The sequence below is a fragment of the Dermacentor silvarum genome, chromosome 5, assembly GCF_013339745.2.
Source record: "Dermacentor silvarum isolate Dsil-2018 chromosome 5, BIME_Dsil_1.4, whole genome shotgun sequence".
NCBI classification, from domain to species: Eukaryota; Metazoa; Arthropoda; class Arachnida; order Ixodida; family Ixodidae; genus Dermacentor; species Dermacentor silvarum.
Window position 1 is genome coordinate 29,747,166 of NC_051158.1, and position 27,518 is coordinate 29,774,683.

A 27,518-nucleotide genomic window follows, 5' to 3' on the forward strand; every position below is an offset into this window, starting at 1 on the left:
AAACTAACTACTGTCTTGATTTACATTGCTAGTTAGTACAAAAATTGTATAATTTCTGCCTATTTATAAAATGAAGTGCAAATCACATTTCATAGCGCGTACGTGCGCTTTCTCCGCTTGAAATGCTGACTGCAGCGAAAGCCCTTGTCGGGCTCTTTAAGCTCTTGCTCCACTTTCCTTTGCATTTGCAAAGAAAGAATAAAACTCCTTCAACAACTTAGCACCGGTTACTCGACTTAAGTTCAAGTTCCTCGGCTCTCGCAAGTAAGTCGCTGCTCGGACATTGCCTATAGCATTTTCTACTCGCCCCGTATAACTGGCACAGTGGAGTAGAGTCTGAGCTTGAAAAAAGGCGGCGCCGACATAAACAGGCGTCGTCGAAGTCGTAAAAAACAAAGTGCACTCCTATAGCGAATGCCGCTGATTCAAGGTCACGTGGCCGGAGATTATCCGGTCGTTTGTATGCGAGCGCGTTAAAACAAGCACTCCCAAAGACGGCGACGACGAAGCTACGAGTCTATATATCTCGCAGTGCGGGCTCGCCAAATTCGAGCGGCTTTGGCAGGGCGGATAAAAGTCTGGCAAAGTTCGTATCTTCGGCCGTTTCGCGGTGAAGGCCGCGGTGTATGGCGAGTTCAAATATGCTGCAATCGCTACGAATAGAGCGCGAGCAAGTCAGTAATCGCGATGAGAAATCTGTTCGGCGAAGCTTCCCCTTCGGGGAGACCAGTTGGTGCTGATTCTGTTCTTAAAGCGATATCAAAGAGAACAAAAAAAATTGTTCAGTTAATGGCCGGAAATGCGTGGCACGAAGCGACGATGATGTTAATTTTTCATTGGCGTGCCATTTCAAACGGGACGGCGACGAATAGTCACCTATAGCCAGCCTTCGGCCTAATCAGGTTTTACTACATCTACGCAGCCTATAGCATTTCTGGCCTATCTCTCCTTATCATTTAACTTCTTCATTTACAACCTCTATCTCTCGATTGTGCAATTACCTAAGCCTACAACGGGTCTGGTTATATCCATCTTTCTTGTTTCACAGACATTCATAACGTCTCTTGTGCGAGACACCTTGCGCCCTCTCTGGGCTGTTTTCCGCTCGAACTTGCGTAAATGCATGGGCATCGGAGTTTTAAAGAAATCCAATCCCTCCAACAACCGTTATCACCAACTAGGATTTGATTCATGCATCCAAACGATAATTTCAGCACCATCTTCGCTGAACTTCAGCTATGTGGTTTCTCTCTAGGTTTTAATGGCGGTTTGATAACCTCGACCGAGTCACCCATTCAAATTCAGTCTAGCCCTAGTCTATACCAGAGCAGTCTAGAAGAACATGTGCGATCAGTCTATGGCATATTTCCTATCTCTATTTTATTACTTTTCATTAAAACCTCCATCTCTACACTGTGAAGTTGTCTGTGACTGCAACGACCTTGGCTCCATCGATCACCTTCTCGGATTTTTTTTTTTCATATACACTCTAAACGTTTCATGCTTGGCTCAGCCGCTGATTAGTTAACGCCTCCAATGCGCTTCGAATCCCCGCACGACTTGAAGGAGCACGTTCACCCCGGTCTTGGCTGCCGTTAATATTTCGGCATCACGTTACGACGTGCCTATGGTCGATCGTCTGCGGCCTTCTGCAGCAGCAGACGCATGTCTCGATCATCCTGTTCCAAATATTTGCTCCTAGGTGTACGTCTTCAGGCGCACGAAGATTCCTCCATCTAGCGGATTACCGCCGAACTATAATTCGTTTATTGAGGGCTGTCATCTACCACGAAAACAAAAAAAAAAGGCAGAAGATCTACTGACAGAGTGTTCTTGCGTAATTCTTGCCAATTATTTCTTCTTCGCATGCGCAAAATATAAATTTATAATTCGAAAAAAGAAAAACACATTTCGCGTAAGGGGAGGATTTAGAGCTATTCCACGTCCGTAGCTTAATAGTCATCAGTTACCGGGTTAAGCGCCTTTACCCTTAGCCGGATTAATTAACGAGAGTACAAAAACTTTCAGTGACGCTTTCGCGACAGCGAGAGTGGTGCAAGAGAGGCCTGTTTTGCAGGGCCCGAGTTTGACGGCGAGCTGCGAGCAACGGGCCGAAAACGATTAACTAGGAGCGGGATCCCCTTCTTTCAAACCCGACAGTTCCGTGTTCGCTCGCATTAAGCCACAAATTCTACGACCATTAAACATGCATAAGGTCATCCGTTTCGCTTGATTCGATGTGGAGCAACCAGGCGTGCTAATGGCGTGCCCTATAGCTATTACATTCGCCGACGACGTACTACCTACCTTGGCTGCATTTCCCGAATAAATTATATGTCCATCTACCTACCTGTCTTTCGCAACCGAGCGGCGCCACGCGGAAAGCCAAAATTTTCGAACCTGCATAACGCAGTTATCGATCCGCGCGCGATGATTAAAACGCTCGAGTTGCTGGAACGATGTGGCAATGCTGAGCTCCAATTTGTACGGATGAGTATGCGGCCACGTAGTACGAACGCACTGGCTTAAAATGGTATAACTTACGATTACTCGCGTGAATACTAATCGCGGTATTTACTCGCGTACTACTTCATGAAGTGATGAAGGCATGGAGGAAAGAACACGTGGACGAAGGTAAAAGCTGCGGAGGCGAAGCGCTCGATGGACGGCGCGCCGGAAAAAATAGTTCCACGTTCTCGTCCGCGCTTTCAGTTATAGAGTATAAAAATGTATAACTCAACAAAGAGAAATTTAAGTATAAACGGCGGCAGCGTCGTACGCACGGCCACTACATGTTTCGAGAAGTCGGTCGTCAAATTCTCGAATCGAACAGTACGAGCGTGCACGCTCAAGATTCCAGATGTACACGCTCGACTCCGTTAGGGTGCCCTAACTCCGTTTCAAGATATAGGTGGTGTCTAAGACATGACGGCCATGACGTGTTTTCCGGCTCTGCAATCACTTCCGGCGCATACAGTCAGAAACAATCACAGCCTCCGAGGTTGGCTGTTGTTACTCGACGCCCACTCCACTTATTTTTTTCTTCACTCGTTGCATAGCGATGGGATGGCATCACATTTAGCAGTTTTGATGCCACGATGCGGAGCATACGACGAGGTTTTCTTGGCCAGTTGTCTGCTTCGAAGCTCACGCCTGTCGCGGTTGAAGGGACGTTACGCATTCACCGCCATGGCCACGAGTGGCGCTGGCTAACACTCTCAGGCTGGCGAACACCTGTAGCACACATACACAAATACCTAAAGAAAAATGTTCGCGGGATGATGACCGTCGCAGTAGAGCTCAATCGGTAGAGCACGGCGTATGCGTATTGAGGAATACATGGGTTCGGTCCCAACCGCGGCAAGCTGTCTTTTCCTACGTTTTCCTTCATTATTAAAGCGAAGCTTTTATATGTCCAGGCGAAATCGTGCATGGCTAGGCGAAATTCCCTGTGTACAGAAAACTATCATCATCAGTATTGGCTCGAGCGTCGTCGTCTTTTCCGCCGACGCTCGAGCGTCGTCTCCCCCCACCCCCAATCGCGTCGTAGTAATAACTACAACGCAAAATTCGAGCATCTCCACGATTCCCCTTATTTCCCAGCTACTACAGGGTCTCCGCAAAGGCCTCGCCCCGATTGGCACAGCAGCATCGCACGTAGGAAGATCGCACAGACGCGAAGCTGTGCGCTATATAGATGACGCCTCAATCGTGCCTCGTTCAGCCGGGCAAGCGCGCAACAACGGCGCGTGGGGCGCAACTCACCGTAAGCCACTCGTATATATATATATATATATATATATATATATATATAAAGGACAACGCTGGAACGCCAATCGCTTCCACTCATACACACACACACACCACCACCCACGACCGCCACTCGGATAGGGACACTCAGAGGCCAAATTGATTCCGAGCTGCGGAACGCGATTGAGGGCCATCAAGCGACCCGATGGCAGCAGGCAGTGAATGGGCTTGAATAGACGAGAAGGGGAGGGGGACTGGCGAACGGGCATAGCTGCATAAGCTACACGAAGACGGTCTCTCGGAGGAGGCAGTAGGTTTATCCTATGGATACGCTCCCTGTCATATACATTGTAGTCAGCGCTTTAGCAAGGCTAGATAGACTTCTCTAGCTGCTCGCGTTCTCGACGAAGAAGTAGCGCGTCACATATATACGTAACTTGAGAAAAAAACCAGGGACAAAACTGAGACGCAAACACCAAGGAAAGAAGAGACAACACAACGCTTCTTTGCTTCGTGTTTGCCTCTCAATTTTGTCGCTGCTTTTCTCGAGTTACAGTATGAACCAACTGGCCCAGCAAGCAGCACTTCTACGGTACCTACATATAGGCAGCACGCGAGGAAAGGTACAAGTACGCGTCACGTAATCTGATAACGTTAACGTACCGTACTCGTATCTCGCGAAATGTGGCGTAATTATTTTGCGCGTGAGGCGTTCGCCGCATCTGAACGTGTTAAACACAGTAACGAGCGCAGTGATACCGACTCGGCGACGAGTGACAGCAGCGCACCGCGTCCGCTCGCCACCGAAACACTGTGCGCTGCATGCCTGAAAAACTAATCCGCCCAAATGTCGCGTGATTTGACGTAACCCTACGTCCGCAAGTTGTAGTTGTATTATATATGACTGTGTATTAGTTCCGTAGAAAGTCTCTCAGAGCAAAAAAAAAAAAAAAAAAGGATGCGCACTGCGAAACGCGCGGAGTTAAAGACACGGGTTACGCGCTAATTGCGTAGCTCTCGCAGCTTTTCTAATTATTACAATTTTCTGATTACTCTAATTGTTCGCATTGGGGCACACGTTGTAATTGCGTAGTCGAAGCAGCGGGCTGCAGTCAATAAGTGTCTGCATCGGCAGAATTCCCGAGAAATGGCATCGCTTTCGAAGAGATGTACGTTCTCAAAATGTGCCACAAAATGCGTTCCAGTTGGCGTTCCAGTTGGAACAGATTCCGAAACATCTTCCGTGATCGTTTCGGGGGGGAACTTAACTGAAACGCGAATTCATTTTTTTTTTTTTTTTTTAGGTGATTTGGGCAACGAATATCTCGAAAGTCGTGTTACAGTTTCGGGGGGTTACTGCTACGCAGACATGACTTCGAAACGACTTAAGCTTCCATTTCGCAAGTTCACGACGTGTTCTAAGCCAAATAATTGAAAGAAAAATTAGTAACCTTTTAATTAGCCTGATCGGACATTGGCATTTGCCGGGCAAGTATTGCAGGCCTCTGCACGTTATCTATGCAGACCGAATTTCAGGTACATTATGCTCCATTCGACATTTTTTTCGTAACCTCGAGCTAAATAAAGAAAATCATATTTTCGAGTTCCCGCACACCTTCCGCTTTCTGGCGGTCATAAAGGCAGTCGCACAACGGTCCCGAGAACGTCGTCACAGCTCTGGGAAGTGCTCTTGCCGCTATAAACGGGGCTATATTTATCTCCGCGTGCACGTCCTCGCCGCCTTATCGGCCGCGCCAGCACCACATCCCGTCGCCCAGACGTCCGAGAGATAAGCTGCCAGCTCCCGGTCGCCTTGCACACAAGGCAAAGAAGACTCTCGAAGCTGGCGTTCGCGACAGGCACATACCATACATGGCCGACTCGTGCTAAACCGAGCCATAGCCTATATAGCAAAAGGGATGCTATTCTAGAACGCGATCTTGCGTGACAGTTCGGAAAGCGAGCCGTTCGCTTTGCCTTGGCGGGAGTGGTCAGAATCGCGCTGGCACCTTTCTGACAGTGACCAGGAGCTCGATCTTGCGACGGTTTGGAAAGCGAACCGTTCGCTTGCACGCCGTCGTGTGAATGGTCGGAATCGTGCTTTTCGTCAGCGGAAAGCGAACCGTTCGCTTGCACACCGTCGTGTGAATGGTCAGAATCGCGCTTTTCGTCATCGGAAAGCGAACCGTTCGCTTGCACGCCGTCGTGTGAATGGTCAGAATCACGCTTTTCGCTGACAAAAAAGCACGATTCTGACCATTCACACAACGGCGCGCAAGCGAACGACGGTTCGCTTTCCGAACCGTCACAAGGTTAAGCCCCTATGGACACTGTCAGAAAGGTGCTACCAGTCTGATTCCACGCTGCAGACAGTATAGAGTGAGTTCGAAACTTACACGACCACATGAAACATTACTTGGAGACCAATTAAGTCTCAACTTAATATTATTGTTCACAGTATGTATCCTCCCCTTCTTTTTGCACCCAGAATTGTGTAGAAGAATACATGTACTACGAAAATCTACACTTCTACAAAGTCTTAACTATCAAAGACTAACTAAAAAAATTCTTCAACAGAGCACAGACAGCCACTGAAAGTACGCTATTTGTCGATCAAAGCGGAATTGCGAATATATGTCAACGAATGTTCGCGAATGAGGCTGACACTGCGTTCGGCTTCTGATAATGACACACTATACACACGAGAACGTCGCTTAAAAAAATATATGTCGCGTTGTCGTCCCAGCAGGCCCTCGAGGACAATCTAATTTCTGTTGACAGCGAGTCAACAAGATGCCAGCAGACGCTGGGAAAAGAAAAATTATAAGCATACGTACAGAAGCCGGTCGTCGATCGGGCTTCCGGTTTTTGCCAGAGAGACGGCTTAGGGCCGACTTACGTTCAATCCGCACGGCCGTCGGAAAACTGCACACAGGTGCACGAATTTCGGTTTGCCGTGGGTCCGCACGCGCAATGTAAAACGAAATGTATGCACCCGTGCGCCACATAGGCAGTTTTCCGCACGACTTACCGCACCTGTGCGGAAGGCCGTGCGGATTGAGAGTCAGCCTCTAAGGCTGATTTACGCTCAAGCCGCACCGCCCGCCTGCCGCACGCGTGCGGTCGTGCTAAAGACTACCTATGCCGCCCACTGGTGCACAAATTTCTGTTGACACTGTGTCCGCACATGCAGCGTAAACCGAAATCTGTGCACCAGTGTGGCGACCTATGCAGTTTTTAGCACGACCGCACGCGTGCGGCAGGCGGGCGGTGCGGCTCTAGCGTAAACCAGCATTTACGGCATGGCGCAGTCACTCTTCGTCCACGCTGCGCCCTATACGCAGACACTGCACTCTTGCTGTAATTACAGTGACTCTCGTGGCGCGCGCTCTTATCTTCCCAGCGGCAGCGCAAGGAAGTTGGGGCAAACAAGCGTTGCACAGTCGAGGACGGTGACAACGAGGAACACTCAAGCAACTGCCACTTCGCAGCGACAAAGACGAGACGGAATCGGGCAATAACTCGAAAAGCACGCAAAGCTTTTCGCGAGAGGGGAACAACTGACTGCTCCGGCAAATCAACTAAACGAATACAGCCTGGCAACGCTTTTTTTTTCTTTCGCGTCTTTAGTCATGAATGAATCCATTACCAGCCACTGGATAAGGTGGCAAATCAGTTCAGTCCATGGAATCCCGCAAGGTACAGGAAATACCACGAAAGGGAAAATTGTCATCCACCCGAATGCTCCACGAAGCTACAAAGGAAACCGATATCGGTTTTCACAGAAGAAAAGGTTAACAGTTAATTGGCAACGTCCAGTGTCATTAGAAAACATATTTTGCAACGCTGTTATTTTTTTTCCCAAGCTAGAAGTTGTTATAACCTCGGATGTGATTGTTAGACACAGCCACAGAACGTCAGCATAGTAGTGTCTCGTTTAAAGAGATCTTTAACAGGTTTGGGCCATTTTAAAATCAACAAGCGCGGTGTGAACAGATCACGCGGCGATGAACGTGTCCTGAAAGAGTATTACACCGCAGTACGACGCCAAAAGTGTTGAAAATTCAAACAAATGTTAGCGCTCTTTTCTCGAACAAGCCCCTACGCCATGATAACATACACGAGAAGGCCGTTATACTTGGTCTATGCACATGGAGGTGTATCTTTCAGCCCCTGGCTTACGTATTTAACAGAATAAAGAGAAAAATACCTGTTTGTGAAAAACCTGTTTGTGACATACCAGTATGGTACCATAGTACCAATGCGGCGTTTCCAGCGTGCCAGTCAGCGGCCGGTGAAGTCAGTATACGTCAGGCAACCGACGCCAGCAGCGTCAAAAAACGCGCCAAGCATGGCCCGCGAAGGAGCACTGCACGGCGATCATCCGTCGCCGCAGCGCATGCGCGCAATTGCGCGATGAGTAAGCGCTTTTTTTTTTTTTCGTTCGGCGAAGGCACTACCTGAGCGCACTCTCTTCAGAGCCCCCGACCTGTATACACGCCCGCAGGCTGCAATCCAGCCAAGCTCGCGCGATACGCTTTGCTCTAGCGGCTCCGACGTGAGACAGGACGCGTCTTCTTTCCCGCGCCGTCGTCACGCCGGCTTCGCCGTGACGTTAAAATGCAAAGCGTGCACATTTCGCCGGCGTAGCGTAACTGCACCACACGCTTGGCCGCGCGCTCGCCTTACTCCGGACTATATATTCGCACCTTAAAACGATTAAGTCGAACACGGATATATCGAACCTGAAGGCGATCACAAAAAAGTTTGATATATAGGTAATTCGATATATCGAATACAAATTTCACACAAAAATTTTCAAGGGCGATTTTACTGCTGTTCGTTATACACAATAATTCGTTATACGTGGGTTCGATATATCCGGGTTTGACTGCACGACGCTGATCTGCCTTCGGGTCTCCGGAAGACGTGTCGCCAAAAATCGCGACAGGCGGGGATATATAGAAGAGACAAAGGGTATACCGTGCGCACGGTCACCACCACTCACGTATGAGATCATGGGCAGGTTGAGCGAGGCCGCCACGGCCGCCTCGACGTAGCAGGAGTCCTCCGGTCCGAAGAAGGCGATGGCGCCGCCCTTCCAGCAGTCCAGCACCGCCCGGGTGCCGTGGAGCATCTCGCCCCGGGTGTCGCGGTACATCATCTCCATCCGGTATCCCGGGATCGAGCGGTTCCGGTTCACCAGCTCCACGGCGTACTTCATGGCGCCCGACACCACCAGGCCCTGGCGACGCAAGTTGTCCGTGCCGGCCACGTTGCTCAGGTAGGCGACGAGCAGTTGTTTGCGCTCGGCCACCGGCGTCGTCGTCGTCGGCGTCGCCGTGCCGGCCGCCGCCGCGGGCGTCACCGGGTTAGACGGCGCCGCCTGTACGGGCTGGACCCAAGGAAGGAGAAACGAAGAAACAGTTTCAAGGGGGTCTTTTGTTGTTATTAGAAAGTTTCGGCCGGTACTAACAGAAACACACTGGATGATCGGCCCTTTATCGTGGCCGTAAGGTCCTGCATAAGCCTAATACCCTTATATGCCCAGAAGACCCTACATCCCTCTAAGAATTAGATCCCTACATTCCGATAAGAAGACACTGTACCCCTGTAAGAAGACCCTGCACTCCTATTAGAGGACTCCTGTAAGAAGCGCCTATATTACCATAAGTCTTTAATGAGACACTGTAGGCCTGTAAAAAGGCCCTATACTGTAGTATAACAGGACCCTACACACTTGTCAGAAGACCATAATGTCCTGTAAGAAATCCCTATGCCCCAGTAAGAAGACCATATTCCCCTGAAAGAAGTCCTTATACCCCCGTAAGAAGACTATATCCTTGTGTAAGTCCCTATACACGAGTAAGAAGACCACATTCCCCAGTAAGAAGTCACTATATCCCTGTAACAAGACCATATTCCTCTGTAAGGAGTCCCTTTGTTCCTGTAAGAAGATACTGTACCCCTGTAAGAAGGCCCCACACTAATATAAGAGTGCCCCTGTACGAAGTCCCCATGTTCCTATAAATCTTTAGGGAGACACTATACCCCTCCGAATTGATTTCGACCACCTGGGGATTCTTTGAAGCGCAGCTAAATCTAAGTACTACGCGAGCGTTCTTGCATTTCGCCGCCCATCAAAATGCGGCTATCGCGGCCAGATTAAAACCCGCGTACTCGAGCATCAGTCGCGCCATACCGTTGCCGCGTATCATATATACTTATAGTGTTTTGTTTATATCTTAGAACCCGTGCTAAACTAAACGGCTATGGGTTCAATGGAAAGAAATGTCTCTCAACTTTTATAAGACTGTCAATAAGCTTCAATAAGCGCTAATAAGCCTCCAATAGTCTCCAATAAGCCTCCAATAAGCTTTCAATAGACTCCAATAAGCTTCAACAGTCACTGGGCTACCGCCACCAGCTCCCCACAAAGCTGGTAATTAAAATACTCGGGCGGATCGCGGGCGTATTATATACCTGGTGTGCCGTGTCACTGCTCGCCTTCACCGCGACGTCCCCTTCCGTCGAACCCACCCTCACCTCCACGGAGGGCGACGGGGATCGGTTGACGGCCCAGGACAGGTCTGTCACCGGGTCTCCGCGGGCCAGCGGACTTCCGGACGGCACCGTTCCGAGGACGTCCGCGGTCGTCGCGGACGCATTCGTCGCCGGCGACGACGACAACGGCAGGGAGTTCGGGCTCGTCGACGAGTCGTCGGCGCGTATCAGCGACACGCACGGCGCCAGCAGGAGCAGCAGAGGCGGCAGCAGCAGCAGGAGGGGTACCAGGAGCCTGAGAGGCGCCGCTGGTACCCCGCCGCCCGGTCCCATGGCACCGGCTCCTGGCGGGGCTCCTGCGAACACGAAAGACCGTAGCCATAGACGTCAGAGGTCATCGATCTCAACGTTTCGGTGTCGGTGATTCCGTTCGAAATCACGTTATTTAAACACCTACTGTAAATATTCGCAGATGCACACAAATCTGAACAACTGGTATACGCGTACATCAAGGACAGCGAAGCTGTATAGGCAAGTTCAACACCCTTCATCTAGAAGTACTGTAGGGTTCTTAGTCAAAAGAAAGAAAATGAAAGGGGACCACGAACATAAATATGTGAAGACGTTACGGCTTCCATAGGGGAGGCCTCGTTCGCAATGAGTGCAGGAGCCCTGTTCACAATGAATCGATCGATCATTGCGAACAAGGATGCCGTAAGGGAGCCGAAGCGTCTTGATATCAGTTATGTTTATGGTCAGCGTCCATTTTTACCTTTGACTACGATTAATTCCGACTTGAGGCTGATTATGGAAGATGCATTGCTACAGACAGGTCAGAAACTTCACATGATATTAATAGTGTATACTTCCTAATACTCGCAACAAAGTGTGAAGGGCAAACCATCAGCTGGTCATTAACAGATACGGGCGATAAGAAAAGAATGAACAGAGCACTCGAATGCTATCGCATCAGCTCGCTTAGCGTTGCCGTTGAGCTATGCGTTTTTTTTTATAAATAGAAATATAATAGCTAACATATTTCATCAATATAAACACCGCCATTTCAGCATAACCTCAACGTGCGCATTCAATCGCTTGCCTGCTTATATTGTCCGCACATCACCACAGCCCCCCAATATCTAATCTTAACGCGCCTTTCTTTATTAGACGCACAAATTCAAAAGTATGCAAACTTCAAGTTGAGAGTTCAAGCCACACTGTACACGCAACATCCATCATTCAATCACATTTTTTTTTAATGCATGCTAAAGGACACTGTTTACAAACGCGTGTACACGTGACTAAAAGACAACACAACGCACCGCGTCTTTTCGTACGTTCCGTCTTGACGCATCAGCAAGCCCTTAACAAGCTGCTTTCCCGCACCGTGAGTGATGAGCAGGGTAATCTAGCCCAGGTAAAACGCGTCAGCGATTGCAGTAACGTTTAGCACGAAAAAGAAAACAAGAGCGCAACGACTGACACATCCATTCAAGAACCCTCTATCCAACCACCGGTAACGCTTAGCACAAAAAAAAAAGAACACAGAGTGCAAAGACTGACGCATCCATAGAAGAACGCTTTATCCAACCATAGGTAACGCTTATAGCACGGAAAAACAACGAGCGCAAAGACTGACGCAGCCATTCAAGAACGCTCTATCCAACTATCTGCGCCCATGCAAGGTAACGAAGCTAATATATATATATATATATATATATATATATATATATATATATATATATACTCCTACCGGATACGACGATGCCTTGATCTTCCAGAGGGCTCCATTTCGGAGAGGAGGCGACCGAAGCGTCGACGCCGGTTTGCGCGTAGCTGCAGTAGGGCGTGTTCAACATTCGGTGCGAAAGCGCCACTTCGGTGACTTTTGTACGCACAGGCGACTCTTCCAAAGTACACATGTACTTAACAGACTCTTAACACAGCCTCCCCGATTTCCTCGTCGCTTATGAGTTACCCAGCGTGCCTTCCCGCCCGCGTCGATCGACTCTCTCCAACACCAGGAAGCGACAGATACCGACCGCGTTGCGGCTTCTCGCCGCTTATCGGTCCCTCATTCAATCTCAACAAACCTGCCCCCCCCCCCCCCCCCTAACTCCCTCCACCCCCATTAGCCACCGACTTCGCAATGATGAAAGAACCGCACTCACTATACCTCGATAGAAAGGAAGCAGGTGTCCGAGCGCATACCCAGGATCAATGTTGTCGTGCTTTCGATAAGGACAGCAGCTTTGAAGGTCTGATGGGAAGAGGTACTGAGGGGAGGGGGGGTTTAGAAGAGGGGGCACGCGCAGGAAGCAATCGAACGCTCCCTGCAAACATCGACTGGGCCGCGAGCTATACTTACTTTATTTAGCACGTCCGCAGATCCTCCGCAGTCCGCTACACGCGCACGCAAGACCGGAGTCGCGCGAAAAACTCCAGGTAAGCGAGTTCGCCGCGCAGCGGCGATATTCACAGGAGTGCGGACACGACACTTCTTCGACTTGCAGTTTTACGGTTCGCGTTTTAAACGATGGTCTTAACGCCCTAAACCGTAGAAAACGGTATTGACAAGCGCATCAGCGAAGCCTAAATGGTTTGCCACGATAATTGTTTGTCTCTACGAACCCGGTTGGGTTTCGGTACCCGGGAGGTGGACGCGCCAGGACGTCACAGTACGCCGGCTGGCTCCATTGACGTCATCACTGCGGCTGTCACGCGCGGGCGCAGCGGGAAGAACCTCCGCACAGCAATCTTGTTTATTTCTTTAATGAGTTGCGTCGTCATTCCTTAAAGGGGGAAGGGGGGGGGGGTGTATGCAGTGACGTCATCACGGCCGCCATATTGTTGAACAGCCAGCAGCACGACCAGCGCTTTGTCTACAGAGATCCGCTTATCTCCAGCAGCGCAAGTGGAAGCTGTGAACAGGATAACGAAACGGCATGCAGTGACGTCATATGTGACTACTCGCCGTAGCCCCACTGCTATAAGCTACGTCAGCAAATTTAGCTGTGTCATCACGTCACGATGGCGTCGATGACGCCCGTTCCGACATTTTGAGACCAACTTTAGCGCATCCACTATAAAGATATCTATAACAACTGTTTCCCAACATTCGCACTTGCTAAAGTCTAATCTTTTCTACGCCCGAGAAGCGCGCGGAACAGTTTGTACAACTCTTGCGATGCCTTTCCGATGCTAATGCCTTTTCGCGCTTGGTCAGTGGTCAGAGCGACGGTCCGCTCACGTTATCAACGGGATCAGCCGGCCGCTGCAGCGGCCGGCTGATAGTATAGAATAAAGCATAACGCATCGCTACAAAATACCGGCCCTTCTGGATCACGCTCACGTACGCTCTTTAATTCGCCGGCTGGAACCATTAATCCCAAAGAGAAAGGTCGCGCGCTGACGCCCTCCAATGCAAATGAGGTAGACTTCTCGTTCCTATTCAGTCCGCCGCGCTTATAACGCTCATAAAAAAAAAAAAAGGAACACATCGACACCGCGACGTGGTATGCGGTGTGAGACGCGCGGTTCGATGCATAGCCCTATACACGTGGGAGGGGAAATTATAGCGTCCGTAGTTAAACAATAGCATTAGACGCGGGCGAGATAAATTAATAAGGATACGCCTTAAGCGCGGAATAAGCGAGCGACCGCTGCATGCGTAATGGGTTAGCCATTGCTAGCCTGCGTATAGTATAATACAAGATCTGCACGCAATGCTAAGCGAAATGTACCGCTACACACAGCGCAGCGCACAGTCATGGGGACAACACCTATTCAGCATTCAAGCATATATAATTAGGGATCGAAGACATGCTTATTAGTATCCCATTGTTTGATACATGTCCGTTAGGTATTATATACGTCAGCTTTTTTTTTTCTAGATTAACGATGATAAAGACTTATAAGGGATAGAATAATCAAGAGACGATCTCAATGTTGTAGATAATCCCACGCAGGTGCCTACACATGTCGCAGGAAGGTGTGAGAGCGTTATTATTCGCATTTACCATGCCCGTACACAGCAAAACAATTTACACCCTTAAACGTGAATAAGGGTGTAAATGTGTCTATAACGCACGCTCTTGCACCATTTTCGGGTGTAAGGGCGCGAGTTATAGACACATTTACACCCTTATTGATGTTTAAGGGTGTAAACTGTTTTGCTGTGCACACTGTTTTCTGAATTGCGCTGCTTGTCAGTTCCTTGCACACACAAAAAAAAAAAAACCACAATGGCTGTGAATAAAATAACGCAGTACACACGAAGGCTAAGGTAAGCGAGACGCTTGAGTAAGAGGGCTGCGGGTTACTCCTCACAAAATTCGTTTTTTTTTTAATTTTATTTTCTAGCGCGCGTTAAGAAGAAGCGATCCGTGTACGAGGGATTCAAAATTCCGCCTCCACACTGGAAAGCGGCCGGTCCGGTAGGGAATAGAACACGGGAATTCGTGCTCAGCGGCCGAACGAGGATTAGCGAATGCTTAACTCGATCATCTGTACTTGCAAATATTATTCGAGATATTCAATCCCGTCTCAAGAGAACGTCGACCCTACCAAAACATTGGTACACGTAATTCTTGGGTAGACGCCCACTACGCCCTAAGCGCGTCCTGCGGGACCCAAATAAAGTTTGTCCAGTCCAACAGCGCAACACAGACACGGACGAGGGCTGAGGAAGTGGACGAACTCGCCCGAATGTCAATTTTGGCAAATTTTGGCATGCACAAATCCCAATATTTGCATTAACTTACGTTACGCTTTCCGTATACAGTCGAAACCGGATATATCGAGTCTGAAGGGGATCACAAAAAAGTTCGATATGCAGGTAATTCGATAAATAAAATAAAACATTTATGTAAAATATTTCAAGGGGGTTTCACTGCTGTTCGTTATACACAATAATTCGTTATAAGTGGGTGCGATATATCCGGGTTCGGCTATAATTCTTACCGAATCTACACGAAGAGTCCCGAACACGAAGTGTTCCGGAAACATGCGGAATTATTGGACTGCATACGAAGCGTTTCGGTAGGAAATATATGAAAAAACCTGCAAGTTCGCTTCTCCGCACACCTTCTCTGACGCAACCAAGATGGCGGACCTCGGGCTAGAATCGCAATTGAAGTGTCAACATAGTGGTCAATGACGTCATTCCCGCGCCACCGTCCTTTCGCCGCACGGCCCAACGTTTCAAAACGCGTTCCTAAGCTTTTACGGAGATACTATAGCAGGAATGCGGCCATCTTGGTTAGGGAAAGTTAGCTTTGTGGGAAATCCTGCTTACGGACTTTTGCATATCCTCATAAAATTATAACAAAACAACCATTAGACTATTTTAAACATCAAATCCTATTAGCTCCCGTTGTCGGCGACCTTCAAGTGACCTTGAGCCAGAAGCCAGAGCCGTTATCCGGGTTCTCCCAAACCGGATAAACCAAACCAAACCGATGCCCGGGTTCTCAAACGAGAACATCCGGGCATCGTTGCGAAAACAAAACGAGATCATCCCGGGCAACCAGTCAAAAGTTAAGAAAATACGGTCTCTGGCCCCCAACCCCCTGTACAGGACCGCATTACATACGTACTGCTCAAACAGGTTACAAAAAAAAATATTGCTTCCGATTTCTTCCTAATGGTTGCTCATAATATGACTCAAACTGTAACTTCTAGTACGCTGAACTTTTATTTCTCATTTCAAATAGCGACGTTCAAAAGGCAGATACAGTGCACCATACACTTGACTAGTTATCTTTTGGCACTGAGAAAAGGTTGCTTGTGCTCTTTTCAACGCCAGCGGTCCGTGAGTTCGGCGGCGCAGGTTTTGCGCCGGCTCGACAGATGGCGCCACGCTGCGTGACCAAGCTGGCAGCGTCCGGCGCGCCGCGGATGGCTGTTTCGCCGAGACGAGTTAATTGCAATGAGGCATCAGTGGCAAGAAACAATTGCATCCACATGGACCAGTGCACATGCAGTATGGCGTGGTGCGGTGTGGTGCGGTGTGCCGTTGCGAACATGCACTACACCCACTTTAAGATTGTGGCTAGTATCATCTCCAACCAACCTGCTTTGCCGGTAGCCATTTCATGCTTACGTCTACTATCGATTACGGGAGAGCAATCAATTTTCTTCTACAGCTGATGTCCATCATGTCCCTGCCGATCTTCATGTCATTTTCGGCGATTTCGCAATATTTATGTGCACAGAATCGTTATTTGCTCACGGGGTAGCTAACGTCGCCTCAGAGTCCCGCCAAACCAGTACACAGACAGCCCATCGGGCTCGTCCCAATAGCCTGCGAGTGGGGAACGCCGTGACGGCGTCCAACCCTCTAGGATGTTTTGGCCCAACCCGGGCTGTCTCAGTGTTTCTAACCCCGGCTGGCAAACACCGAAAGGGTACCAAGCCAGGACAGCCGCATTACAACCCCATTAGCGAGTGCTGCGTTTACTGTGGCAAACGCTAATTGCGCACTTATGGTTCGTCCTTTTTACAGACAATAGATTAAAAGTCACGTGCTGAGAAAAAAAATTAATCACGGCTGTCACAGTAGCTATCAATAGTTCGTCATGTACTTAAGATATTGTTCAGAAAACGGCGGATACAGCCATATTCACTTTGAAGGTTGTGTAATGTGGCGTGTGTGAGCCAATCTATTAATGCGTTGGCTCCATTGACACAATGCGTGCGCGGTGTTCGACGCTTACGGAAGAAGAAAATGAACGATGCCTCAAACACAGCGTGTGGGCTTACTAGATCGCACGTGTAAAGTATAACATAAGCAACAACATTTCATTGTTGTTGGCTGTTCACAGCCATTGCTCACTACAATTAATGCATTGACCATGATGTAACTTGAAATAAAGAAAATAAATATACCTTAAATGACTAAGCGACGTGACAGGGATTCAGTGAATGTAAAGACAGGTGTGCAAACAGGGACGTAAGTAGACCGAGGACAACAAGAACAACCGGTGTTTGTGTTGTCCGTCTGGTTCTTCTTGCAAGCCTGCCTTTACACCCCATGAACAGACGTACGTTACATCTACTCATTGCACGACATTTCAACATAACTGGATGCCATCAGAGCGTCCCTAATACCCCAGCAGCTATCTTTCAAGGTTCCCAGCACCTGATCCTGAAAATGAATTTGGCCAACGGAAGCAGCATGGCTGTATATTTATTCTTGACGTCGCGCGCCAATAGTGATATGCTACATAAAGTTAATCGAAAGGAACAGGCGCGAATAATCCCAATTCATGCTCATATTGGTACCCGCATTCTTTCAAAACTCGAGATTGCTTTACTTTGCACAGATCTATTGATTACGACCGGGGAAATAAAACGTAAGTTTTCCTGCGTTTCAGTTCTAGTGATTCGATGTGACGGTGAGGAATTGAAAGTCTTGTCACGAGGTAACGACGGGTGCTGGCGGGCAAACGCGAAAAGTAACCGCGCGCCTGTCAAAGCGTTGTTAAAAAAACTTTCAATTGCCGCAATTGCTTGTTGATGCTTAATAATTTCTTTTTAATTTAATGCAGCTAACAGGCCGAAGTATTACAGCAACAAAAATGACACACTGCACCCTACAAGGAGAGGAACGGAAGGTAACAACGATCAACGTTTTATCTTTCCTCGAGATGTTCCTCTTATTTAGGTGCAGCAGCCGCGATTATTTCTAAGGGTATACGCGTACTGCATGCTGCAGCGCACTTTTATCGACAACACTGCCTGCCGTTTACAGAAAACGTTCAACGAACGCTGACCAACACTCGTTCGACGATGCCGCAAGAATACCTTGACGTCGACAAATAGCTGCGTCCGATAGTTTCAACTGTTTGACGCAAGTCAGGTTAGGTTTATTGCGACAGTCACGTTAGAGTTACATGGTAAGAGTATTACAGCAGGAGGTCCCAGAGGTTTGAATTCAAACTGCCAGGGGGCCTCTTGTGATTGCATAAACAGGGTTATTATACATAAAAGCTCTTCGTCAAATACGTCGTCTATAAGTGGCATCGCTGCGAAGGCGCAATGTGCTTTTACGTGGCATCGGGCACACTTGCACGTAAGGCGTATGAGTAGATTCGCGTTAAGAGGACGCTTTAGCTCAAGGCTAACTCCAATTTCCTTATTACAATAGATGTGAAAAAAAAAGTTGAAATCTGAAAAAAAAGTTCCTGAGATATTTTACACGAGCTTCCCGAAATTTTGTCAGTCTGAAAAGAACTTAAGCACGAAGTTAATAGATCCCCTAACTCTGCACACAAAAAAGGCAGAAAAAAAAAGAAACATGTTGCAGTTCTCTAAACTAACTGTTAGACCACCTAAAACGGACAAAATTTATACGTGAATTTACAGCTAAGGCGAAATTGATGCAATGTTTACGGGGGTTTTGCAAAAGTCCGACTCAAAAATTAGTGGTATATGCTTCATAGTGGTGTATAACCAAATTTTCCCGCTCTATATATCTTAGTACGTGCGGCTTACGGAAACGCGATATCGCTATTTATTACTGCGTTACAGAGTTGACCACCTGGTACCCCCCCCCCCTTTAGTTGTTTCTTTATTTTTCAATTATAAAGATTTTTTTGTGAAGATAACTGACGAAATATATATAAAAAATCTGGTTTGTACAGTTACCAGATTGTGACTTTATATTTAAACGTACGAAACCTAATCAAAATCAGTGCAGTATTTAATTTGCCCAAGCGAGTGGTATCTACTTTCCCGTGTACTTAGATAGGAGCTCCACAGCTAAAGATTCCTTTTAAGCGGATTTGTGTTTCCGTGTGGCCAGCGGGAAGCCAAACCAAGCACTTGCGCACTGTTCGTAATATCCGAACATTCGAGTTAAACCGTTTCGTCTTCACGGGAGCCCACTGTTTTCGATAGGGAGTCATTCTACGCAAGCGAAACACGTAATTTACATATACTTTCGCTTGCCGTCGTTTACTGGTGTACCTTGGCCACTTTCCAGCAGCAAGTTTTATTCTTCCGGTAAGATGACTCACGCTTTAAGAGGCAATTAAGGACACCCACAAATTAAAGAGAACAATAACGTAATCCGGAAAGTCATTGCTGATGATACGGTTGAACGGGCACTTAAGTGCTACGCTTTTGAAGTATCTGAAACTACATCTTACTGTAAACCGGTGAAGAGATCACGTAAAGAAAGAGAGAGAGAAAGGACTAAAGGCACCTTTGCAGAAAACGGCGATTAAAAGGGTTACACCGAATACATAACGCAGTACCTACAATGGACAGGTTGAGACAGGACAAGCGCTGACTTTGGACTAAGGTTTTATTGCGGATCTTGAGCATATATATATATATATATATATATATATATATATATCCACACACCTGAAACTGCAAATCGAAAGCACCGACAGAAAGCAAGACAGTAGTAAAGTGCCACGTGCCGTCTGTACCAAGAAGTCAAGCTCTTTCTCTGACAAAGCCACAGACAGTTTACGTTGCAGTTTGCACAAGGCAGTTTACCTTCTTCCTTTCTGTCGGTTCTTTCCATCTGCAGATTCAGGTGTGTGCCTATACAGGGTGTCCAAACTATCATGCGCCAAGATTTAAATATATGCAAATGCCACGTAGTTGGACAGAACCAAGGTTACGTTGTTTGCCGTCGCTTGCGGACAGCTTTCTGTCGCTCAATACGTCCTACATAAAAGTTTTTCCGGGCGTGAAAGAATGCCCGCGAATACGCGCACAGTGGCTGGAGCGGCCAGTCGCGCGCGGCAATTTTGCGGGTATTCGCGGGGCTTCTTTCACGCTCGGAAAAAAAAATGACGCACAACAGCCTTACCGAACTAATGCAAATACTAAACGAAGGTTACTATCGCAAATAAGCGATTATTTCTCGCGTCTGAACGACGCCTACAGAGAAGCTTATCTACAAAATCGATAAACAGTCTGAGGAAAACTTCAGCAGAGCCCCGCGTGTGGACTCTGCTCTTTGTCCAGTCTGAAATTTTCATTCATTCGTGTCGCAGTACAATGCCACATTTATAAAAGGAATGGTTGGACAAGAAAGAAAGCTGTCGGCAAGCTGGCAACAACTGCATCCTTGTTGTCTTGTATAAATACTTTTTTCCATTAACTTCTTATTCAGTATAACGTTTTTGTCTGTCTGTGGTTCCCCATTCAGTATATTTCTTACTTCTTTATTTTTATTTTACAAAAGCAGAGAACACATGCAGTTGTGCTGGGATACAGAACAAAAAGGCTTGAGATAAAATTTTTCGCTATCCGGGAACATTTTCTCACAGCGATGGTGACCTTACATTTATAAAAGGAATGGTTGGACAAGAAAGATAGGCGTGCAGATAACGTGGACCATCGCACGCTTAAATCAGAAGCACCGAGATTCACTTCCTCGTATACGCCGCGATAAAGCGTTTCACGGTGCATGTTGGGAAACCCTGCAGAGACCGCGGCGCAGCATTCTTTCGGAGATAAAAGCCACGTCCTTTCAGTAACCATTTAAGCAGCGGAAGTGCTCGGCGAGTCCCAAAATATCTCTGCACTCTCGCGTAGACAGATCGTCCTGGAAGTTCGAAAGCCCTGTGTGCACTTACGGCACTCGCCCTTAAATAGTCGCAATAAATATACGATTGTGTTTCTATTGAGTTTTTCTTGACTTTAGTTCAGTACTTTCGTCGGTTCAGATGCAAATGAATATCAATGATACCTGCCAACATGTAAACTTTAAATTTAGCGCACACTAAATTGGGAGTTACTTCCTATATACGCCGCGATAAAGCGCTTCATGGTTCATGTAGCGAAGCAGTGTAGAGCCCGCAGCAGCATGATTTCGGGGAATTCCGAGATATGCCCCGTCCTTTCAGTACTATATAAGCAGTGGAAATGCTGGGCGCGTCCCATAATACCCCTCCACTCATACAGAAAGATCGTCCTGGAAGTTCGAAAGCAATTTGTGCACTTACGGCCCTCGCCCTTAAGTATAGTCGCAATAATAATAAGACTGTGTTTCTATTGACTTTTTCTTGACTTTAGTTCGTACTTTCGGTTGAGATGCAAGTGAATATCAACGATACCTACCAACTCGTACACATTAAAATTTTAAAGACAGAAATCCGGCGCGCTCGACAAAGGGAAGGGGGTGATAGCTCGCATTTCTTAAAGTTTGTTCTGCGCACACATCCTTTGTAAGATACATATGCGATTTATCAACAAAGGATGGTGAAAAGAATGTATGCCGCACCTGTGAGCACCTGAAGCAGACACTGATATACGTTATATTTTTGAGCTCGGCGAACTATTTAGAGCATTTAGAAGAGTTTTGCAAACGTATTACAGATTTCGTCGTATACTCCAGAGCGGTATATGATACACCAATTCCGTCCGCTTAGGATGCCTCAATTAGTGCAGCTTACAGAACTTGCGATATTGTTTTTTTTTTTCTTTCCGAGTTGCAGACTCGATGCTTCAGTTCTTTCTATTTTAGTTTTTTTTTATATTTCCAGCAATTATTGTAAAAAAGAATTGATGGCCTAAATAAATTATCTGTAGCGTACAGCTGGTAGATTTAAACTTGTTTCTTTTAGGTATAGCAAACATGATCGACTTTATCATAAATGGATGTCGATCAAAATATTTCTCTGTGCCCACGTGTTCAGGTAAGAGCTCCTGCGGTGAAGCTTCCTTTTGATGTACGGCAGATATATAAGGGTATCCGGTAAAACAAATATGGCGGCGCAAGGCTAAGCTTTACTCATCTGACGATTTACTGTATATGTTTTCTTTGTTCTTAAGTTGTCTTCTTTTTTCTTGCATACTTTCTTTTTCTTCCCATTTATCATTCCTTGGAGTTTATTTTTTATTTTATTTATAGCTGCGGTCCTTCAGTGACGTATGTTCCAACGCCCGCACCATTTACCAAACCTATGCGGGCCGAAACGTAGGTTGATAAGAGGGCAAATAAGACTACTTGAAGACGTCTGGACAATCCATATCCCAGAAATAACGACGCCTGACATTTAACTACAACTTCACCAAAAGTATACAAAATTGAGGCAATGAAATCAATAGAAAGACAAACGAAATTATATTACCACATTCGGGACACGAGTTCGAAGTTCTCCTAAAGATGGCTTCACGGTATTTAAGTACATCTCACAGAAAGTTACCTAACAGCAGCGAAACGTCGAGAGAAAGACAAGAGGAATTGTATTGCGACTTTTTGAAAGACCAGACTTTCTTAAATTCGTTTAACGAAACAACTCGACCGTACCACGAGAGTATGTTCCTTGTCCATCTCAATTTCTTTCTTTTCTTCGTGTTTTCTCAGTCAATACAAACATCACTTTCGTTTACGAAAATTGTTTCAAAGAGTCCGCAATTCCCAAGCGAAAGGCCACACAAAGGAAACAACCAGCCCATCCGCGCACATGCAAAAAAAAAAGGAAAAGAAAATACAGAAAGCGAAATTGAGTAAAACGCAATTCGTGCGTCGATCCTTCGGATCGCTGAGAGATACACAGAGCGAGAAGAGCGCCGCTAGCAATTGTCGGGCTATAAGCAATTGATTGAACGCGATAAGCAAGTGATCAAGATTCAACCCAGCACCCTATAAGTTCGGCTACTGGCACGTTCACAATATACTTAGACTTTGTCAGAGGAATCAATTACATTTCCCACCACAGTGGCGAATTGCATAAATGTCTTTGTAATGTTATTCATCTGCGCTTACACGGCTACACCAAGTACTTGCATTGCCGAGCACAACCGCTCATTCAATGTTGAATGTCATGTTTCTCCTAGCGAAGCTTGGCTGTTAGTTCCAATATTAGGCAGTGCCTCCTCCGTGAAATGTATTTAAAAAATAATAATAAATAAAAGCAAACATCATCCTGTACAAACTCCGTATAGACATCCTGGTGACCGAGCGCACATTTCTGTAATGGAACTAAAATATCGTGCCGACACCGCTTATAGCGAAATACCGGATATTGCAAACATTTCGCTCAGTATCGACTGGTTTACTGGAACCGTTTTATTTTTTTTTTCCTCCCCTACACTTTGTCATTGAAACAAGTCTAGTACAAAGATAAAGCACTTGATGAAACACGCGCATCAACGTAAAAATCGGGTGTCAATTGTTTTTTTTTTTCCCGCGCGACCCAATTATAGAACGTTTCGGCGCTACAACCGTCGACCGGCGTTTTCCCAACAACATCGGCAAACACACGTTCGAAAACGTGTCCTGAGATCTTCTAAGGCAGCAGCAAAGGAAAGACCAGGACGCAAAGAAAGGTTAAACCGTTGCCACGAGCGCTGAACTCGCAAGTGAGCTGAACTAACAACTGAACCATAAGTTTGCATGATGCAGATTTGGAAGCTTGTACTCAACTTTCTTTCATTATTTATGCCTTGCACAATTCCTATCGAGTGACAAAAAAAAAAGAAAACTGCTGAACTAACAACTGTGCTACATGTATAGCTTTCTTTGAAGCTTTAGCACGGGAGTTTTAAATTAAGGTAGATGGGAACGGAGAAATCGTTTTTCGCAGCGACCACTCCACCGAGCTTGAGGAGGTTTGTTGCACTTAAAAGAAAAAAAAAAGTTAACATATAGTGAGTATAAGAAGCATATTTTTCATTTAAGCCATCAAAATTTCTGGAAACGTCTCTGAAATATTGCACTCAAATATCGAGCTTGCAATCTGCAACTTGACAATGAAAAACAATATCGCAACTATACAAACTGCACGATATAACACATTTAAAGCGTACAGAAGCGATGTAATATACAACTAAGAGACTAACATAACTAATTTGCGAATAGGACTTTTGCAGAACTTTCGTAAATATTTAAAAATTGCAGGTAAGATGTAAATTTGCAGGTAAGGTAAGGTGTTTGAGAGGGTGCGATCAACCCTCTCAAACGTAACAACAATCTTTCAAATCGGTCGAGCGGTTGTCTCATAAATATCGTTCCTGCATTTTACAGACGCAATGTAAAATAATTTACACCCTTAGAAGTGAAAAACGGGTGTAAATGCGTCTATAACTTCCACCCTCGCATTAAAAATGGTGTGAGGGTGTGAGTTATAGACAGATTTACACGCTTTTTCACTTTTAATGGTGTAAATTACTTTACGTTGTGCACTCGAGCCGGAAAAAAACTTAGTTGTCCCTCTTAACCTCCCGCCTTCCCGTAATCCATCCACTCTCTTTCTCTCTCGTTCCATGTTTGTTTCGCATAGCTCTTTACTCGTGACGAAACTACATACATTTCTTTCTCAACGCTAAGCCTTTTTTGCCCCACGATTCGTTCGTTCCTATACAACGTCGCACAATGTACGGTCACTGCCGCATCCAGCGACGCCGAATGTGCCTCACTAGGGATCTTTAACGTTTCCCTAAACGAAGTATTGTTTGCGGAATAACGGGCTACCGGGCTAACGAGACACAAATTAAGGGGCGTAAAACGGCCTATAACGGCCGAAACAACGCTGGTAGCGCCAGCTGGCGATGCAGAGTCACACCGAACTATTAGTGCGATGACCAACCGTATTCCGATTATAGCTTCCGGTGTACAGTGTCTGGAGAGACATAATCCTTACCACGCAGCGTTTCTTTTCTTAAAAAAAAATTCTTTGGAAGGAGGACCCACGTGACACAAGCACGTATCTCTATCTAACGTGTTGTGGTTGGACAAAGCGTCACAAGATCGTCACAAAACCAAGAATTATCGGTTAAGAAAAAGGTTAAAGAAACAGAGAGAGCTCTGCGGGAAGTAGCGATGCAGACGAAATCGGCACTGGGAACATACAGAAGTTTCAAGCAGGAAATTGCCGAAGAAATCATCTACGATAATTCTAGGGGACGCTCTTTGTTGTTTGAAGCCAGGACGCGAGTATTGCGGACTAAGATGTACCGAGTCAAGTACCAAGGTATAGACAGGTTGTGCGGTGCGTGTGGAGAGGAAGAGGAAACGGCTGAACACCTCATACTTTTCTGTAAAGGGCTTAACCCTACACTGCAAAGCAACGAGGCTGATTTGTTCAAAGCATTGGGGTTTAGGGACAGTGGAGGCAAAATAGACTTTAAGCGGGTAGAAATACCCTAACGGAGGTTATCCGATTGGTGGCTGCAATCAAAGGAAGAGCGAAATTTGACCCGCCCCTAAGCACGAAATATATTACTAGTCACGGCTAGGTGGCGCGAGCCGCTGCCCGATTTAATGGGTTCAGCCTAATCCATCCATCCATCCATCCAGTAAGTGGCAGCAAACCGGCGGGAACTAGTTCACGAATCGCAGGGCGACTCGAGTGGACTTATAGTACAGCCGCGAACGGTTATAACTTGACGGATAATCTTAAACTCTCAAGTGTGATGCGGTAAACAAAAAAAAAAAAACAAACAAAAAAACACGATACGATCGCACGCACGTATAAGCGCCAAGGCTTAATTCTGATTCTGCCGCAAAAAACAATCTGTCGGCATGTTTTGGGCCCGTCGTGTGTCCACGACGAACAACTCACCAATTCGTCGTCGACGTCTGGTCCTCGAACAGTGTTTCCGCCCCGCCAAGAATTCAAGTGCAACACAATGGGACGGCGCTAGCTTCGCGGTGCACCGAAAAAGGACGGTGTCCAGCTGGGAGGAACCGGCGGAGGTAATCGTTGCTGGAATTCCGACTATGCCGTCAAGTCGCGGACAAACAACGGGGTCGGCAAACATGTACCGACCGATAAGGCGACGCTCAGGGACACCCCGACTGTACACTCTGCCGATTCTTCGGGGCAATCGACAGGAGCGGCGACGCGTCCATGAAACACGCGGGACGAAGCCAGTATACCAACAAACACAATCCGCACGCGGTAAAGCAGGCACGGGAAAGGGAGCGAAGCCTTAGACTTTTGGAACCCGGCAACCCAAAGGCATATTGATAGCGTTATTACCGCATCCCTAGTTTTATATCAGCGTCGTGAGACTTTGGTGACAGAAGTTTATCGATGAATATTGACGCAGTGTTTTCGAATTTCGCCCCCCATCACACAAACAAAGGAATGCTCACGCACGCCTGTTAAAAAGCAACGTTCTCGAAAGAAGTTGAGACCCTTAGCGAATGGACCCTGCGGCTCGAGCAATTTGTCCTTGAAGATTCTCGAGCCTCGTTCTGCGAGGAGAGCACTTGAACTCATTTCCTATCCGCTCGGAGGAGTGACGAGTGAATGACGTCACGAGTGAATGACATCTTCGAGAGCACTACAAGTGGTCGACCTCGAAGAGCAAGCATCCATCCACCCCCGCCGCCGGTCACGCAATCGTGGTGGTGCGAACGTTGCTGTTCCTCCCTGAACGGCGCAGAGCATTTCGTGCGATAAGTGCGGCTCGTTAGACGAAAGACTTGACGCCATGCACTGAGGCAGGAGTCACTGCCCTGCGGATATGTCAACAAAAATAAAACATTTCTAATGCTTGAAAACATCAAATCAGTTTCCACTCTCAACTGATTGTCCAAAGTATTTTGTGTGTGCTCTTTGCGAGTCTAAATGATCTACGTCTTCAGAGGGACACTCACGAAGAAAAATATTTGAGCTGTCTTAGTACATTACCCATCTACAATACCACAAGAGCCACTCCATCAGAAAAGATTTGATAAAGAAGACCCCCCCCCCCCCCGCAAAAAAAAAAAAAAAAAAAAACAAGAAAAAACACGATACGCCTGTGGCGACGCCGCATTGTAGTTTCCGCAACTGTTGGTCGTGACGTCATAGCATTTAACGGCGCCTGCTGGGGCCTAGTTCAGTGTTTAGAGGTTAGAGGTAAATATCGACACCGTCGTTATTCTAACACGAGTAGAAGACTGCACTTTGTGAGTTTAAAGAACTTTTAATATGCCAAAATGACCCAAATGTAAGAAAGTTATTTCAAATCGGTGACGTCACAAGGTGACGTACCGGCGCTAGTGTTGAGGGAAATACGAGACAGTGGAACTTCGACCTTGGTTGTCTCTTTTTAAATGTTAAAACTAATCCCGTGAAACTAACGAAAATAATGTTTCTGAATAATATGTGATAAGTCTAAACTATTTAGTGTTTCTGTCTAGCGCATCTTTAATTTCTAAAGTCTAACAATACGTTAGTCTTGATGCTTTGACGAACTTATTAGTGGAATGTCAACACTAAGTAATTCATTGGCACTAGTTGACAGACGCTAACAGTCATCGACGACCTGACCCTTCGCTACCGATTTCGCATCGTAACCTT

At 46.7% G+C, this 27,518-nt stretch overlaps 1 protein-coding gene across 1 annotated transcript in view; it reads right to left on the bottom strand.

Annotated features, from left to right (window-relative positions):
- LOC119454032 (receptor-type guanylate cyclase Gyc76C-like) overlaps nt 1-27,518 on the bottom strand; it is a 325,333-nt gene that overhangs the window by 191,909 nt on the left and 105,906 nt on the right. The window contains 2 exon segments of the mRNA XM_037716047.2: nt 8,759-9,145; nt 10,234-10,610. Coding sequence (XP_037571975.1) covers nt 8,759-9,145; nt 10,234-10,587 — 741 coding nt within the window. The 5' untranslated portion in view covers nt 10,588-10,610.